We start from the raw sequence: 18,447 nt of genomic DNA, 5'->3' as shown, positions 1-18,447 counted from the left end.
AAATCAAAAGACAGAAGCTCTAAAACAAATAGCTCAATTAGCAAAGATGAGAGCTGTGGAAAGGGTACCATCTATGGAACAAGGCAAGGGATTTTACTCCAGACTATTCCTGGTACCAAGAAAAGAGAAAAATTGGAGGCCTATTCTCGACCTGTCCGCTTTAAACACATTCATCATTGTTCCAAAATTCAAAATGCTGACCCTACAGCAACTTCTTCCCATGCTGGGCAAGGAGTATTGGCTGGTAACTCTAGATCTCAAGGAGGCATACCTGCACGTCCCCATACGACCAAATTGCAGAAGATACCTCAGATTTCTTGCAGGATCAGAGCATTATCAATTCTCAGCATTGCCCTTTGGCTTATCTACTGCGCCCAGAGTGTTCACGAAATGCCTGGCATCAGTAATCGCTCACTGCAGGCTTCAGGGAATCCAAATATATCCATACCTGGACGACTGCCTGATACAAGCGGACAACAAAAACAAGCTAACAGAAGACTTACAAAGAGTCATTTGCTTACTACAAGCCCTGGGATACACAGTCAATATAAAAAAGTCAAGACTGATACCATCCCAAAGAATAACCTTCTTAGGTGCAGAATTGGACACAGTAAAACAGATGGCATTCCTAACTGCAGAAAAACAAGAACAACTTCCTCTCTACTTCTTGGCATTAACAAAGCAGAACAAACTAACAGCAAGGAAAGTACTGCAGGCCTTGGGCTTCATGGCATCCTGCATAATCCTGGTCCCCATGCCAGACTGCATATGAGAAAGCTACAGTGGTACCTAAAGAATTTATGGTCTCAACACAGGCACAGCTTAGAAACCGAAATACCACTAATTCCATGCCTGAAACAAGAGTTCCTATGGTGGGCTCAGGCATGCCAGTCAAACCCAGGTTTGCCCTTCCACAGCATTCAACCAAGCCAAACCATCACAACGGACGCCTCAGACCTCGGTTGGGGGCCCACATGCTGGACAAGTGCATACAAGGCTTATGGACTCCAGATCAGCTGCACCTGCACATAAATCAAAAGAAATGCTGGCAGTAAAACTAGCAATCCAGAATTTCAGACCATTCCTCCAAGAAGGCCAGTTGATGATAAGGACAGACAACACCACAGTCATGTGGTACATCAACAAACAGGGAGGCACTCATTCATACCCTCTATGCCGGATGGCACTGGACCTATGGAATATGGCTCTGAGTTACAACATTTAGTTACAAGCAATTTTTGTACCGGGAAAAGAAAACATCCTAGCAGACATATTAAGCAGAACTACCTCGGATGCTCATGAATGGATGCTACACCCGGACATCTTCAAGGTCATCACAAAGAAATGGGGACTGCCACAAATAGACCTATTCGCATCCCCACTCAATCACCAGCTCAAGAAATTCTGCACAAGGACGTACCACCCACTTGCTTGGAAGGCGGACTCTCTATCCTTCAGTTGGAAAGGCCTGACAGCATATGCATTCCCACCTCTTCCTTTGATGCACAAGGTGCTATTGAAAATCAAAGAGGAACGTCCAAGGATCATTCTGATAGCTCCAGATTGGCCAAGACAACATTGGTACCCATTACTGAGGAGCATGTCTCGGGGGGAAAATGTGGACACTACCCCTGATTCCTTTTATGTTAACTCAGAGCGACTACAACATCCTGCATCCAAACCTGAAAACTCTGCAACTGACTGCCTGGAACATTACATAAGAGCAACTAACCCAGATTTATCCCAAAGGGTTAAAGACATTATCCTTGAGGCCCGCATACCCTCAACAAGAAGGAACTATGCAGGAAAATGGAAAAGGTTTCTCATTTGGAGTACCGAGAGGGGCAAAGATGTGTCAAAGGTAGACATTGCCAACATCCTGGAGTATTTGGCAGAGCTTTTCCATACAGGCCTGTCCTATTCCTCCATCAAGATACATGCATCAGCTATTTCTGCAGAATACAGCTTGATCCCCTGTCTTTTCGCATCCTCTACTCAGGCAGTTTCTGAGAGGAATTAAGAATGTAAAACCTCCTAGGAAACCACCATTACCAGCATGGGACTTGAACTTTGTGCTAGAAAAATTGACACTCCCCTTCGAACCAGCAGCAACAGCAGATCTTCAACACCTATCCTGGAAAACTGCTTTCCTGCTGGCAGTTACCTCAGCAAGAAGGGTTTCTGAGCTACAGGCTTTAATGGCAGTACAACCCTTCCTAATCTTCCATCAAGATAGAGTGTCCATGAGAACTAATTCTACATTTATGCCTAAGGTGGTATCCAGAGTGTCTTTAAACCAGGCAATCCACCTACCTACCTTCTTCCCCAATCCACAGAACAGGGGGGAAAGACTGCTGCATACTTTGGATGTACATAGACAGTTACGCTACTACCTGGACAGAACCAAGGGCAATAGAAAAACTGACCAGCTTCTGGTAGCATATGCAACAGGAAGGGAAGGAAAAGCAATTTCCAAACAGACAATCTCCAAGTGGATAGGAAATTGCATTAGATTCTGTTACTCCTACCATGGAAAGCAAATTCCACAGAACATAAAGCCTCATTCTACAAGGGCTACAGCCACTACCACAGCTTTCTTACGAGGAGTGGCTACCAAGGACATTATAGAGGCTGCTACTTGGACCTCCGTGCATACATTTGCCAAGCATTATAACTTACCTTTATACTCTAGATCCCGAGCAGGGTTTGCCACTGCTGTTTTGCAAGGGATCCTAACTACACCATAATTTCTTCTTCCTCCTCCCTAGTTTGGCTATGGTATTCTACCCATTGTAAGGACTGCAGATGCATCCTTGAAGGACATAGTACAGTTTTGTACCTACCATAAATGTAGATGTCCGAACAGGATTGCATCTGCAGTCAGGATTACCCACCCTCCTTCCCCTCTGTGGTATTCCTAGGGTATTTGCCCACCTAATAGCTAGCTGGGGGGGGGATCTCTTATGGTGTATTTGTTTGTATATATGTACATACATGATTATTTTTTGTGTTTGCCTTCTACTATTTGGAAACATTGGCATTTATCCAAAATTTAGCTATCCAAGAGGGCAACTGGCATCTGGGGCAAGAAACACTGAGGAAAATGGCGTCGGCTGATGCCTTTATACCCGAAGAACTGCAGCTATGACGTCGGGTGAAGTGCGACACCAGCTGAGGCCAGACCCAGACTTTGGAATCCGGCCGACCGAAGGGCTGCCTGACGACAGGACAACCCATTTGTAAGGACTGCAGATGCAATCCTGTTCGGACATCTACATTTATGGTAGGTACAAAACTGTACTTTATATATCAAAATTGGCGGTAATATCATCATTTAACATTTAACAAACCTAATTTGTATCCACGCAAAAGCGCTCATCTTTCCACTTATTTTAAATAAAATTTTTAAGCTTGCTACTGGATTTATTGGAATTTTTGGTATATCACGTTTTTCTACACTATACATCGTGGAGAGACCATTTTCTTTTTATATTTTTTACTTACAAGTAAGCCCAAACAAGCTCTAAAAATAAACCACACAGGTGGAATTGTAACTTTAGTAAGGTATATAACAAATGGAAAAAAAGTCATGGCTAAAAATTAGAGCAACTCCCATAATGATAGCAGCTCTCTAATTAAACTAAACAAGAAACTAAGAAGACTAATTAAGTCCTGTAAGGCCAGTTGCATGATCAAGATAGTCTCACAGGTTAAAGACAACAAGGCCTCTAAGGCTCAAAGGCAGCACACAGTGTGCCAAAATGGCAGTGGTGCCACCTTCACTGTGCAAAGTGACAGTGAATTTGCTGACTGACAAATTCAGCTCAAACCTCACCTCTCACTTCCTCTTGCCTCCCTCCATGAAATACCTACTAGTGTGACCCCCACCCTGCAGCTATTAACAGGGTAGTAGGTCCTGGTGGCACTTGCTAATGTCAGTAGCCTCATTGGGCCCCGACAGTTCCACGGGATGCCTCACTTTTCAACTACAGCCTCAAAACAGGCTTTGTACTACGAAAATGGTGGACTACAGCTGTTATCCCACTTGACAAGGGTGGACCATCAACTGACCTTGGAACTATGGACATATTTGTATGACTAATCAAATATGCAAAACCATGAAATGAATTGTCATGGAAATGATCAGCAAAGACATAGGTAACCTTCACACACTGGACTCAACCCAGTTTGGCTTTGAAAAAAGGGAAGATCATACCTATTAAATTTGGTGGACTTCTTTGAGAAGGACACCAGGCAATGGATGAGGGGCAAAACGTGCATACTGCCTACCTGGACCTGACTAAGGCATTTCATACAATACCACACTCTAGTATAAATTGACGAACTCACCAAAATGAGCATAAACCCCTGCATAACACTCTGAATTGCCAGTTGACTCAGAGGCGGGGGAGTCTGGATTAGTGATACCTCGACTAAGAGAGACTGATCACTAGCAGTGTACTACAAGGCTCTGCTAGAACTGCTTCTATTTGGCATCTTCTTTTATCAGAGGTAAAGGCTAATGTCAAGGGCCTTTGTATGCCCAAGTTTGCAGATTACTGCAGATTGGGAGTTATCAGATTTGCCCACGATGCAAACATGTTAAAGGGAGGGTCTAGTGCAGATAAATAACTAGTACCAAAGTCATGAACTTAAACTCAATGCCAAGAAGTGCATTATAATGCCTTTTGGGAAAACTGACACCCAGGCTGGTAATTACTCCATTGATAGGGCACCCCTAAAAGTTGACTCAGTAGTCGGGGATTTGGGAACATTTGTACACAGTAATCTGGCCTGCTGCTAAGGTAGTAAGAAAATCATTCTGTGTGACCCAACGTTTTAAGTAAGGGCATGGCATCCAGGGTCAAGGAAGTCATAGTGCCACTTTATTCTGCCCTTATCAGACCCATCATTGAGGATAGTGTTCCCTTCGGCATGTACATGACCAAACTTATGCAACAGCTGAAATGCCTACAAAAGTTCCTTACCAGGAGAATTCAGGGTATAAACACATTGTCCTATACAGATTACCTTAAAGCCCTATCTCTGTACTTTGTCTCCTATATGTTACTGAGAGGCGATCTGTGCCTGCCATACAAGGCATCCTTGGATCCAGCTCTGATGGACTTTTTGCATACCTGCAAAATGAACAGCATCAGAACCACTAGTTTCAAGGATTTAAATTTTGTTTGTGATGTAAATAAGAGCTGTAGGCAAGACAGATGTGTCTGAGGATCCCCATGTTCTGGAGCAGGCTCCCATCCATGTGAAGCAGAGTTCATCACTAACCCTATTTAAGCATAATCTTGACCAATGGATGGGAAATTGGAAGTTCACCCCACGTCTGGCCCCCATGTCTGGGATAGGTTGGACATGTCTGGAATAGGTTGGACATTACTATCTGTCTCTAACATACCCCCCCCCACACACACACACACACACATGCACAAAACCTCTGGAGTGGAGTCCCTAAGGGGGATCAGTCCTTGGACCACTCCTTTTTGGCATTTACTTCTCAGAAGTCAAGGCCAATGTCAAGTGGTCTCTGACTGACTAAATTTGCAGATGATTGCAAATTAGGAGCTGTCATAGAGTCTCACACTGACACATATGTTCTCCAGAAGGGATTGACACAGACAAACAACTGGTTTCAGAGCCATGGGCTAAAACTAAATGCCAAGAAATGCATAATAGTATTCTTTGGGAAGTCATCCATCCCTGGAAACTGTCATACTGACAACACACCCCTTAAAGTTGACCCAGTAGTCAGGGATTTAGGGATATACATAGACAGTAATCTATCCTTTGACCATCATGTGTCTACAGTGGTGAGGAAATCATTCTGTGTTACGCAACTTATAAACAAAGGTATGACAGCCAAGTCCAAGGAAGTCATTTTTCCAGTGTATTTGGCATATCACACCTATCACTGAGTACAGTGCTCCCTTTGGTAAGCAGCTAACCAGACATATCCAACAATTATAATGTCCACATAGGTTACTCACTAAAACACTAAAAGAATGCATGATGTAAGTAAAATGTCCTATGCAGACTGTCTCAAGGCCCTATCCCTGTGTTCAGTCTCCTACAGGCTTTTGAGGGGAGATCTATGCCTGGCATACAGGGCATTGTCAGACCCCACTCTGATGGATTTACTGCATATCCACAAAACAAACAGCACCAGAATTATCCATTCTAAAGACTTAAACCTTGCCTGTGATGTAAATAGGACAGGCTGGAGAGTTCGGTATGTATCCCAAAGAATACTGCTACTATGGAGCAGGCTTCCCTATCCATGTGAAGCAGAGTTCCTCCCTAACCCAATTGAAGTGCAACTTGGACAGTTGGATGGGAAGCTGGACATTTATCCCTGGTTTGGCACCTATGTCTCTAATGGACAAAGGTAACCTGTAAATGGTTCATCTCTCAGGCCCATGCTTACACTTATCAAGGGTATCAGAACTTGTCAGAGATTTGAGATGCATGGCTAGGCTTAAAAAGGCCCTTGTGGTCATTAAGCCTAGTAAACACCTATGAACCTTCCTAATTAACATACCCCCTCCTAATAAATGCCCATGAAACATAGGGATATAATTGGTTGGATTGCATGGCTAGGCTTAATAAAGGCCCTGTTGGTCATTAGCCTAGTATGCAACTGTGAACCTGTAAACTTTCAGGAAAACTCTACTGTGGGTCATTCCTTGTTTAATATGGGTTAAAGTACAGCATCCTGATTCTTGGACCACAACTCTGTGATGCCCAGATAATACTGATAAGGCCACCACATGGCACCCCTGAGTTGCTCAAGAGTTTGAAAGCTGATCTTGTGATGTAAGATCTGATGACATTATCCTCTGAAAAGGTTGTGTAAATGAGAGAACAGTGTCATCATACAGGGGGAGGTACAAGCTTTGAGTAAGTATGACAAAATTTTATCTCACCTTCATTCTTGCTGGATGGGTTCTGAGACGATCCTCGGCTCCAACTCGGCCTTCTACTAAAGCTCAAGAGCTATTTACTGGCTCGAGGCCTCCCCATATCCCACAATGCTTGGCGCTAGATACCCAGATCTTGTTTGCCGCTTCAGCTACGAGGTTGCGTTTTTACTGCCTCAGGTCGTATTAATCCTTTTTTTTTTCTATTTTCAGCTAATATTTAACTGTATTTTTCTTAGAGTTAGATTGTCTTTACTTGTAGTATAGTTATACTGTGTTATCCCCTAGTTTGTCCCACTTAGGAAACTCATTTTTTGTTAGAGAGTTTCTACCCTCCCCCCTTGTTTCTTCTCTATTAGTGGCTAACCCCCCCCCCCCCTTGTACTTATAGGAGTAGTGTTTAGCCTTCTAGTTTTTTTGTATATTTTTATTGAGGTGGTGGTTGTTGTTATTAAGTGTGGGTGATAGTAATAGTTTTTTTCTGCTTATTATTGTTAGCTTATCTAGTGCGGGCGTGTGAGTGTGTCTGTGTGCCTTGTTTAAACACTGGTGTAATTTTTCTCTCTTTGGTATGCCTGGCCTAGTATGTCCAAGGATACCAAAGTTTCAGGCTTCAAGAAGTGTGACTCGTGCTGTCAGAAGATGTCTCTGACAGACGGTCACACTTCTTGCGTTTATTGCTTGGGTTCCCTACACCTGCAGGACTCCTGCTCAGTCTGTCATGCCTTCAGCCCGAGAGTCCTGCAGGAGCGTAGGAACAAGCTTATCTTGAGAGGCCTACTCAAGCCAAGAGGGATCCCCGGTGAAGCCTCAGTCGGGGAAATCTTCAAAGCCCGCCAAGCCGCCGGCTCCCAGTTCGGAGCCGTCGCCGGGCAGAGCATCTGCCTCCTCTTCAGCTCCGGCTGGAGCCGACACCTCTAGACCTCAATCGGCTCCGACTTTACTGTCGGAACCATCATTGGGCCAAAAACGTTCTAGGTCCCCTTCCCTAGAATCGGTTCGCTCGGTTCCGAGGTCACTGTTGCTTCAGTCGGAACGAAGCCATAGGTCCCACTCCTCTCGGTCTTCCAGGTTATCCGACCTTGACTTGGAGAGGGTGGTCAGTAGACTACTTAAATCGCAGGCCCTGGCCAAGATGTTAATCAGCCCTTCTCAACAGACTGTGGCTGTCCCAGTGTCTTCAGCAGTTCCTTCTCCAACTTCCCTTTTGTGTTCGGAGCCAGAGCTGGTTGGGGCTCGAATCTTGGAAATGGAGCCGATACCACAACTTTTGGCTCCTTCGTCGGCTCCGATCTCTTCATTGGTTCCTTCCTTGGAGGGATCTGGGCGCCAGGACTCCCTCGTCGGCTCCGAGGGGGTGAGTGGCATTGGACCCTTGTCCGACCCCGTTCTCCCTCTCGGGGCTTCGGCGCAGGTGAGCGCGGCCCTGACATCAGCTTCGGAGCCATCCCTCTCGATGCCAGGAGGGGTTCACGTCTCTTCAGAGCGGGGACCCTCTGCTCTGCCTGACAGGGGCTCCTTCAAGGTCATGAGGAGCGTGCTGACTCCTGTGTCGGCTCCTCGATAGGCCCCTTCGGCTCCTCCCCCCATGGTGCCTGCATCGGTCTCTGTCCTCCCTCCTGACCCCAAGCGTGGAGAACAGACACTCCAGGCCGCCCCGTTGGGCATATCTTCCTCTTCCGAGGCCTCCCCTGATCATTCAGAGGAGCCCCTCGGAAGAGAAAATGTAAGAGGAAACATGTTGACTCCACCGAGTCAGTCATGTCTGCTACCAACTTGGAGGATTCGGAAGGGTCCCCAAGATCCCCCTCTGAGGATGTCTCTTTTTCAGACATCCTAGAGATCCTTAAGCAGTGGGGGAACTGGACTGCCCTTAACCCTTCCGAGGACGAGTCGGTGTACCTGGACGCGTTTGGTTCTCGCCCTTCCACCTCCTGGGTGTCTCCACCCTTCGACCCGTTCATGGAAGTGGTGGCTCGAAGGGCGTGGTCAGCCCCGGACACAGTGGAACCAACTCCCCACAGGCCCACTAAGTTCATTACAGCCCCACCCGACAAACAATTTCTGACAAAAGGTGTCTCTGTTGATGCCATGGTGGCGACAGCAGCCACTAAGGAGGAGTTGGCTGACCCTTTGGTGCCTGTACATCCACCTAATAGAGTCTAGGACAATGGACAGGTACGGGAAGCGGATGTTTTCTTCAGCGACCTTTTCCATGCGGTCGCTGAATTATCTGTGCCATTTCACCCGCCTTCAAAGGGATCTTCTCAAGGAACTGGGTGATGCCCTTCAGGATCCATCAGCTGCGGGGGCTCAGGATAAGATTAACTCCCAGCTGGCGACCCTTAACTCTATTGTCAACTCCTCCATGCGGCTCATTTCTTATGCAGCCGATGGGGCAAGTAGGGCCGCAGGTATAGGCGTGGCTTTGAGAAGACATGCCTGGATGCAGTTATGTAACTTTGCTGACCCCTTTAAGGCATCCTTCACCAATACCCCCTTTGATGGTTTGGCTCTGTTTGGACCACAGGTGAAGGATACCCTTACCAGGTGTGAGCAGGAAGGCAAGACTCTCTCTGCTGTGGGAGTCAGTTTTTGTACTCCCTCTAGACCATACCCTAAAGGCCAGAAGAGTGGAAAAATGTGGTTTCGGAAACCCCAGGGAGTTGTGCCTGACACACGTGGCGAGTTTCCCTCCAGGGGCAGAGGAGGGAACAATAATAGATGCCGCCCGAGGGGCAGGGAGGGTCTGCAAAATCAGGTTAGCAGAGAGTCTTTCTCTGACAAACCCTTTCAGCACCCCTGAGGGGCTGCCCGACTGTCCACCTTCAGAGGCAGTCGGGGGAAGATTGTCACTGTACCCAATAGCCTGGCAACTCCTCACACAAGACAAATGGGTACGGTCCATCATATCCGAGGGTTATAAAATCCCCTTTGTCCACACCCCTGTACAAACAACCAGGTCCCTTCCAGATGTTCCACCCGGTCTAAGGGAACAAGCAGTGCTAGAAATTTCAAAACTGCTAAAAAAAAAGGGCCATCCAGCCAGTCCCAGCAGACCAGCAAGGATCCAGGATTTACTCCAAGTTCTTTTTGGTACCAAAAAAGGCAGGGGACTGGAGACCCATTTTGGATCTCAGCAGGTTAAACAAATCTGTTCAAAGAACAAAGTTCCGGATGGTCACGCCTCAGTCCATTCTACCTTTTTTGGGTCAGGATAATTGGATGTGCTCCATAGACCTTCAGGATGCGTACTACCATATCAAAATGGACAGGCGCTCCAGAAGGTTTCTCTGCTTCCGGCTGGGAGCCAGTCACTATCAATTCAGAGCCCTGCCCTTTGGTCTCACCACAGCCCCCAGGGTGTTCACCAAATACATGGCAGTGGTTACGGCTCACCTGAGATGGCGAGGATTCCAGGTGTTTCCATATCTAGATGACTGGCTCCTTACTGCTTCCACCAGGCATCAGCTACTGCGAGCCAGGGATTATACCATCCAAACTTGCTCCGAGCTAAGTATCTCAATAAATTTCGAAAAGTCTGCATTGTCGCCTTGTCAATTTATAACCTTTATAGGCGCAAGATTAAATAGAAAAAAAGCGCTGTCTGCAAAACTTCCTTTCGGCAGAGTATCAGACATTCGCCGGCATGTGCAGGTCTTACTACAATGCAAGAGGATTCAGGCCAGATTTGGACTGAAAACTTTGGGTCTCATGGCAGCAGCAATCACATTACTTCCCCTGGCCAGTTTTCACATGCGGATTCTTCAGTGGATGCTTTTTACCCAATGGTCTTTTCAACAACTTCCGATGTCTCATAACATAATGATCACTCAGTCATGCAAAGACCACCTGGCTTGGTGGATGGTCTCCCCACTAGTACTTCAGGGCAGACCGTTTGTTCTTTCTCCTCCTGTTGCCACGGTGACTATGGATGCCTCCCTGATCGGGTGGGGGTGGGGGCATTTTCAGGGTAGGACTGTCCAGGGCACTTGGCAACCTTTAGTGTGCCACCTGCACATAAACGTCTTGGAGATGAGAGCAGTGCTTTTAGCGTTGCAAGCTCTTCAGGACTCTCTACTCACCGGGACTATTGCAATTCAAACAGACAATATGTCTGTAGTGTGGTACATCAACAAGCAGGGCGGAACCAAGTCCTATCCCTTATGTCGAGAAGCACTCAGAATCTGGCAGTGGGCGATATCCACTTAACGGTTTCTGATAGCAACGCACAACCCCGGGAAGTCCAACGTCATAGCGGACAGGCTAAGTAGAGCTGTTCTCTTGCCTCACGAGTGGTCTCTCAATCAGTCAGTAGCGGACAAAATTTTCCGCAGATGGGGTCAACCTTGCTGCAACCTTTTCGCAACTCCTCTCAACAGCAAGTGCGATGATTTCTTCACTCTCTTCCCCCTCCCCGGCCACTCCCCCAGAGACGTTCTAGTTCACGATTGGCCCCGGGGTCTTCTGTATGCATTCCCACCTTTTCCCCTAATTCCCAAACTAATTCAGAAGGCGACTGCATTGGGATCTTGGATGATCCTCATTGCCCCTTACTGGCCTCGACAAATTGGGTTCCCATTCCTGCATCGTCACCTGCTGGAGCAGCCTTGGAATCTGGACCCAGTGCCAGACTTCTTGGTCCATCAGTCGGGCGGGCTGCACTAATTCCTTCAGTCTCTCAACCTCACAGCTTGGTTGCTCCACTTCCAACCTTAGCCAGGCTTCCACATATTTCTCAGCCAGTGCGTGAAATCATCCTTTCTTCACACAAATCTACTACCAGGAAGACTTATGCTAGTAAGTGGAAACATTTATTTTTCTGGGCAGAGGCTAGAAATATAAACCCCCTTTACAGCCCCTGTCCATCACGTTCTAGATTTTTTAGCAGAACTTTTTCGAGCTGGTTCCTCGTCTACCACCATTAGGGTCCAGTTGGCTGCTATTGCAAATTTCCACGCGGGCCTGTCAGAAACCAGCATCATGTCCCACAAACTTTGCAAGGCCTTTCTTAAAGGGACTATTTTACTTAGGCCCTCGGTCAGAGATCCCCCGCCTCCGTGGGATTTAAACCTGATATTAGCTTCCTTGATTCTCCCTCCTTTTGAACCTGCGGCCTCCTGTTCCTTAAAATTACTCTCCTGGAAGACTCTCTTTTTAGTAGCCATCACCTCAGCTAGGAGAGTTTCGGAACTTCAAGCCCCTCTGTATTCGTCCTCCTTATCTTGTGTTTCACAAGGATAGAGTTTCACTTTGGACTAATCCTTCTTTTCTGCCCGAGATACCTTCCGAGACAAACCTGAATCAGGCTATTGATCTACCTGTCTTTTTTCCTAACTATTTGAACAAAGCTGAACAAAAGTTGCACCAACTGGATGTTCATAGGCAATTACGTTTTTATTTGGATAGGACTAAACAAACAAGAAAATCGGACCAACTTTTCCTGTCCTATACTGAGGGCAAACAGGGCCTGCCAGTTTCTAAGGTAACCTTATCCAGGTGGTTGGACTCTATTATCACTTTGATTTATCAACTGAGACATAAAGAACTCCCTACAAAACCAAAAGCTCATTCCACCAGAGCGTTAGCGACCTCGGTAGCTTTTCAAGCAAGACTACCAATGGAATCTATTTGTGCTGCAGCCAAATGGGCCACTCCTCATACTTTCATTTCACATTATAAGTTGGATATGGCCTCTAGGAGTCGAGCTGATTTTGGTTCCACTGTGCTCAAGAGTCTGTTCCAATGAGCCACCCAGGACTAAGGTGCTAGGGACGCTGTCCCATCCAGCAAGAATGAAGGCGAGATAGACAACTTAACATTAAGAAGTTATGTACCTACCAATAACGTTCCATGTTAGTTGTCTTCTTCTCGCCTTCTTTCTTGCGTCCCATCCTCCATCCCCCTAGCCTGGACAGACCGAGAAGAGTCCCTTTTTGAGGCCGCCTTCCTCTGGCTGAGTCTTATCTGGGTTACGTCCTCCTCTGTTTTAGTACTGTAGGTAAACCTTGTAGTTTGGACAGGTGTCCTTAAAATTTTTTTCTATGGTGTTTGCTCTGCCAAACGAGATCTGGGTATCTAGCGCCAAGCATTTTGGGATATGAGGAGGCCTCGAGCCAGTAAATAGCTCTCGAGCTTTAGTAGAATGCCGAGTCAGAGCAGAGGATCGGCTCCGAACCCATCAAGCAAGAAAGAAGGCGAGAAGACGACAACTAACATGGAATGTTATGGTAGGTACATAAATTCTTATTCCTCGTCTACCACTGAAGTGAGAACCTTAAATAATCGAGTTCCTTTGAAGTCCTACTGATGAGAAATCCTAAGACACATTCAGGAGGAAACTGATAAATTGCTGTGATCTGTTGGTAAAGACACATTAGCCAAACTAACCTAAGTTGGACAAGTAATTGATGGCCATGTGGCCAAATAATGTTTGTGATACAGCTGATGCATCTTACAGCATTGTTGTGAGATGGCATGCTTGCTGAAGCTCTTCACGTTCTCTGAGACAGCTTTTAGATGGGTACCCCTCTGAATGGTAACACCGCATTTGTCATTCTGGCACTCATATTTTTAAGATTTTTGACTGGCTGCTAATAGTAATATTTAATTTCATTCTTAGAAAGGCACTCCTAAGGTTCACTATGATATGCAATATATGATATAATTTTGTCTTCTTTCAGGATACTGTAGACTTGTTCCACATCCTCGGGCTCCAGGCAGTTGGACTGTGTATTTTGAAGGTGCTGATTATGAGAGCAACTATTTACATGAAAATAGTGACCTGGTAAGCTACTAGTTTGATATGTGAATACTGTGCAAGAGAACTGAGGAAGGAAATGTCTGACTATATTTATGTACTTATTTTTAACCTGCTAAACTTGCTTTTCTGCATATCTGATGATATAACAAGTACTTTTATGCATTTAAAATCTCTGCATATCCCCTCTAGGTGGAAACATTTTACTTTAACTGATGAAAATTGTATCCTCTGTAAACTAATCCGACGTACACAAAGTTATAAACTTGTACTTGTGCAGTTTAAATTTGGTATAATATATTAATACTGCCATGTGCTACTCTACCTATAGTTAATTTACTACATCTTGTAGGTACTAACAGTCTAAGTTTGTAGCCACTGATATTTAAAAAAAAAAAATCTGGTACTTCAAAACTGCCAGAAGGTGCAGTAGTATGTCATTCTGTTTTTATTGATGAACAAGCCCTTCCCCTGCCCTCCGTTAGTGAGCTGTACCCTGCTCTCACCCCCACAGACAGCCTTTTTTCATAAGTATTCTAAATTCAGTGTTGCAGAACACTGAGAAGAAAGGAGAAATGCTTGGTTCATCCTGTCTGTGCCCTCATGTACTCCTGTAGTGAACCCCCCTATACGGTTGCCACCATCCACAGTTTACTAGGCATCTGTTGCAAGGTCTTTCTTCCATATTGCACATGCACTCTCCACACACTTCTGTAGGCAAATTAGTCATCAATGTCTTTGGCATATGAGAGGAAGCTGAAGCATCCAGAGAAAAGTGCTATGCGTACACAGAGAGGGATTGCAGACACTACAGAAAGTACCCTAGCTGAGAGCTGAACCAGAGAACCACTTGCTGTAAGACAACAGTTCTACTCGCTGTACCACTGTGCCTCTTTAGTCTTTGTTGTACTTTCATTTTTTTTTTTACAGTAAGGAGTGCATGTGTTGGGTGTGTCTACATTGTCATAGTAATCACCCTTGCCACTACCATTTTAATTAATGTTCTGTATAGGAGTATTTTTTGGGGATGGGTCACAGTAACAATAAGTTATAACATTTGGGTGTACTGCCTTCTGCGTCCTGTTTTCCAACTGCGTTTTTCTCAGTAGTGGCTAAATTCCCTGTTAGGACCAGTGCAAGTCTTGGACCTGCTAATTTACTGATGTAGGTGATATTTCTTCTCAACATTTAAAAACCATCGGTCCTTCTTTTTGTGACAGAGCAGTGCATCTGCATAGTAATTCTCATATAAGTGATATTTTGACTAAATTTTTCAGAATTCCTCACTTTGCTTTTTTCAGTTGAAGTAAAAACTGCTTCTAGAAGTCTTTGAAATTACATTATATCATCTTTACCAACCTCTTTGGTCATACATACTTGCTATAGGTAAATATTATCCAAATATTAACACACCCAGTACTTGTTCTGCTTATAACCAGACCATAGTAATGATGACTGTGAAATCTGCATTAGATTTAAACAGGTTACAACACTGAGCTTTGTAAAAGCTCCTAATTCCCATCTAGTAGAAAAAAACAAAATCTCAGGTCCTTGGCGAAGAAATCAAGAGAGAATAATTTCTGTAAGCTTAAGGAGTAAGAAAAAAATGTGAAAACTGCAAGAATTCAGTCAGAGGAAGTTTGAAACACTAAAGGATGAAGGCTACTTGGATAAAGGAGGAGGTGACGCTAATTTATTTTTTTTCAAGCTCTGTAGAGGTGGGTAATTCATCCATGGTGGCTCCTATAAACCCACCCTGATGGGGACTGCTGCATATCCGCAAGTCAAGCTCTACTCGAGTAACCTGCACATGGGACCTCAAACTGGTCTGTGGCATTATTAGGACTTGGCAGGAGAGATTTCCCTTTTGTGGAATAAACTCCCCCTCCATGTAAAGCAGAGTACCTCATTAAACCTTTTTAAGCGTAACCTGGGTAACTGGATAGGCAACAGAAAATACACCCCTGAGATTCCAATTATGTCCCTGCTGGACAGTGGCATATAGGGTACTGACTTCTTGGAACATGGACTAAAATTCTTGGCTAGGCTTGTAAGGGCCTCATAGCCTAGTACCTTCCTATAATCCTGGTTTCTAAGGTATTGGAATAGCTAGAACTGACTCTGGTGCTTCAGAAGTTTAAGATCAAGCAGACACCTTCATTTGTACCTTAGAGTTGTCTTGTAAGTTGTGAGATCTCTTTCATGTGTAAAGATGCCCTACTCTTCCTTTACCCGTCCATCATCAGACCCATTTGTGAATACTGCACCTCAGTAAGCACTTTGTGCAACTTGAAAGGCCCCAAAGATTCCGAACTTGAAACTTTCTGCATTAAGCCACTTAATCGACTCCAGCAGATTTACATTTTTCTCTGTCTATAGTTCGTCTTTTGCATGCTTCTGAGAGGTGAACTATGCTTAGCATTTTGTGCTGTGAAAGATCCCCTTACTTTTTAATCTGCTTCACCTTAATAGATAAAAATAACTCAACTAATATCCTCTCCAAGGTCATAAAACTCCATTGTAAGATCAGCAGGTACCATAAGTTTAATAAGTGGCATAAGTTTGTTGTCCCCACCTTTGGAATAAGATTGAAAAACCTTTACAGCAAATCTCCGCAACTAGATTCATAACTGTAAATTCATGCCTTGCATTTATACTAATGATCTTATATTCAGGGAGAACTAAAACTGTCCTTATTACAAGGTTGATGTGATTAAACTTTTTAATGGCTGTTCAGTCCTGAGTTTAGTATAAACCTGTGAGCCTTCAAAAGCAGAGCTAGAAGTCTCTGCCATTTGTGCTAGCACTACTACACTCTTGATGACTTCTTTTGATTGTACACTTTAGGTTGAAGAGCTATGTAGTGTGACTGCAGAATCAGTTGAGCCCCAACAAAGATCTGTGTTGGTCATTTCACCAGTCTAAAATATTATACAAGACCCTACTTGAGTATGCCATTGCTTCTATTATATTTCTTTCTATTGTTGTCCTGCTGTGTGTATTTGTTCATTGTCGGCTTTCTCTCATAAAATGTTTTTTAGCCATTGTTATAATTCTTCCACAGCATATTTTCTATATTTTGTAGCAGTCCTTCTGTTACTGCTGTATACATTGTCTATAACTTTTGATACAATTTGTGATTGAAAATGGCCTTCCTGGATAACAAAAGTAGATAGATAAATAGATAAATGCATAGCTAATACTCAGGATTGGCAGATTTTTACCAGTATTTTATTTCTAAATTTTTTGCCCAGGGTGCCTAATGTGGTTCATCAGCCCATTCTTTCTCCTTGTGGGCGAGGGTCATTTTGTAGACAGCAGGCTAGTTCCATATCCATTGGGACAGCCTTTCTTTCCCCAGTTTAACACTCCCTGCCTTAAAGTAACTTCCTGAGGTCACTAAGGCTGCTTACTTCAGAGAACTTGCCTCCACATACAGTGCTGGCTGCATTCTAATGCATGTTGGGAGGTTATTCTCATAGGCTGGAGCGCCATGGGTGCAACACCTAGTTCTCCTGATAGGTGTTGCCCAAGTGGTGAGCTGCAGGTAGCCCCCCTGGAATAGGCAAGCCAGCAGCAGCAGCTGGTCACACTCGTCTTTCCATGCCAGTTTCATCTTGTGTCTGAGCAGCTAATTCAGTGTGGGATGCCTTGGTCATAGTCAGGGCTTTATCCCTGTATTCTACTGGAGCAGACATCTTTGACTGTAACTTTGAGGCACCAGGAAAGGGAAGGAAGTATAAAAGGGCCTCTTCTCATTTACCTTTGGAGCATTAAGGTCAGTTAATCACCTGTGTCTATTCCCTGAGGGCACCTGAGCTTTAAGAGTTGGTAAGGAGGTTCATCTGTAAATAGTAGTCCACAGCTAAGACCCAAAAGTGCCTACTTAGGAGATCTTTATCACAGTCATCTAATTTCTCTTCACCTTTTCCACATATCCCCCAAAAAAGGCTACAACTTCAGTTCATGTCTGTGTCAATGGAAGCACATGATGAAGATGATGTATGTTTATAGGTTAAAATAAGCTTATGTCATAATGGATTTGTCAAGCTTCTGACATATTGGCTTTCGAGGAACTTGATTGCTGTAATGTAATGCTGACATTTTCTACTTCCTGTTAGTGTATTAAGATAAGTTTTAAAGAAAGTTTAGTGACTTAATTATACCAGGAACCATATTCAAAGGTATTGCATAATGCTTCCGACACATTTTTTGATTATATGTATTTTTATGTTTAGTATGATTACTTAATCTGGAGTCATCTTCCATAGTGGTAGACTCCAGGCAAAAACAGAATAAAGTCAGATATTGCCTTTAAGATTAAGCAAAGATTGTCTGCAAGTAACCTATAAGAAGCTGAATATATTAGTTGAAAAAGGTGGTATATAGGAGCAGCTTTTACTTATGAAGAATCTCTGCTTTATGGAGATGTCCTGTTGGCCGTGCAAGAACAGGAATAATGATCCAAGGAACAAGCATCATTCCATCATTGACTAAAGATTGTTAGGCCCTGCATCCAGAAACCTGAACTGATGCTATCATTGTTAGATTAAAGCAAAATGTTTACACCCCAGTACTTTTGCAGTCTGTAATGGAAAGGCTGATATGGATGTCCACATTTCCAGAAAATTTGCAATATTAGCTGTAATTCATTGCTGGATCAGACAGCATCTTCTAAACCAAACAAAATATCCAATTATATTTTTGATAGCAGTCCCTCTTGTGGTTTGAGAATCTAGGACTCTGGACTAT

General features: G+C 44.4%; 1 protein-coding gene across 12 annotated transcripts in view; it reads left to right on the top strand.

The window, feature by feature from the left end:
• AFDN (afadin, adherens junction formation factor) overlaps positions 1–18,447 on the top strand; it is a 3,286,836-nt gene that overhangs the window by 2,020,926 nt on the left and 1,247,463 nt on the right. For all 12 annotated transcript variants that reach the window (XM_044063225.1, XM_044063199.1, XM_044063191.1 and 9 more), the window contains one exon: positions 13,619–13,722. In XM_044063225.1, the coding sequence (XP_043919160.1) occupies positions 13,619–13,722 (104 nt within the window). The remainder of the gene's footprint in view (positions 1–13,618; positions 13,723–18,447) is intronic.

This window comes from Protopterus annectens, chromosome 1.part0 (assembly GCF_019279795.1).
Source record: "Protopterus annectens isolate FY-2018-M chromosome 1.part0, PAN1.0, whole genome shotgun sequence".
Taxonomy (NCBI): Eukaryota; Metazoa; Chordata; order Ceratodontiformes; family Protopteridae; genus Protopterus; species Protopterus annectens.
The sequence above is the reverse complement of the archived record's forward strand: the minus strand, read 5'-3'. Positions and strand labels throughout refer to the sequence as shown.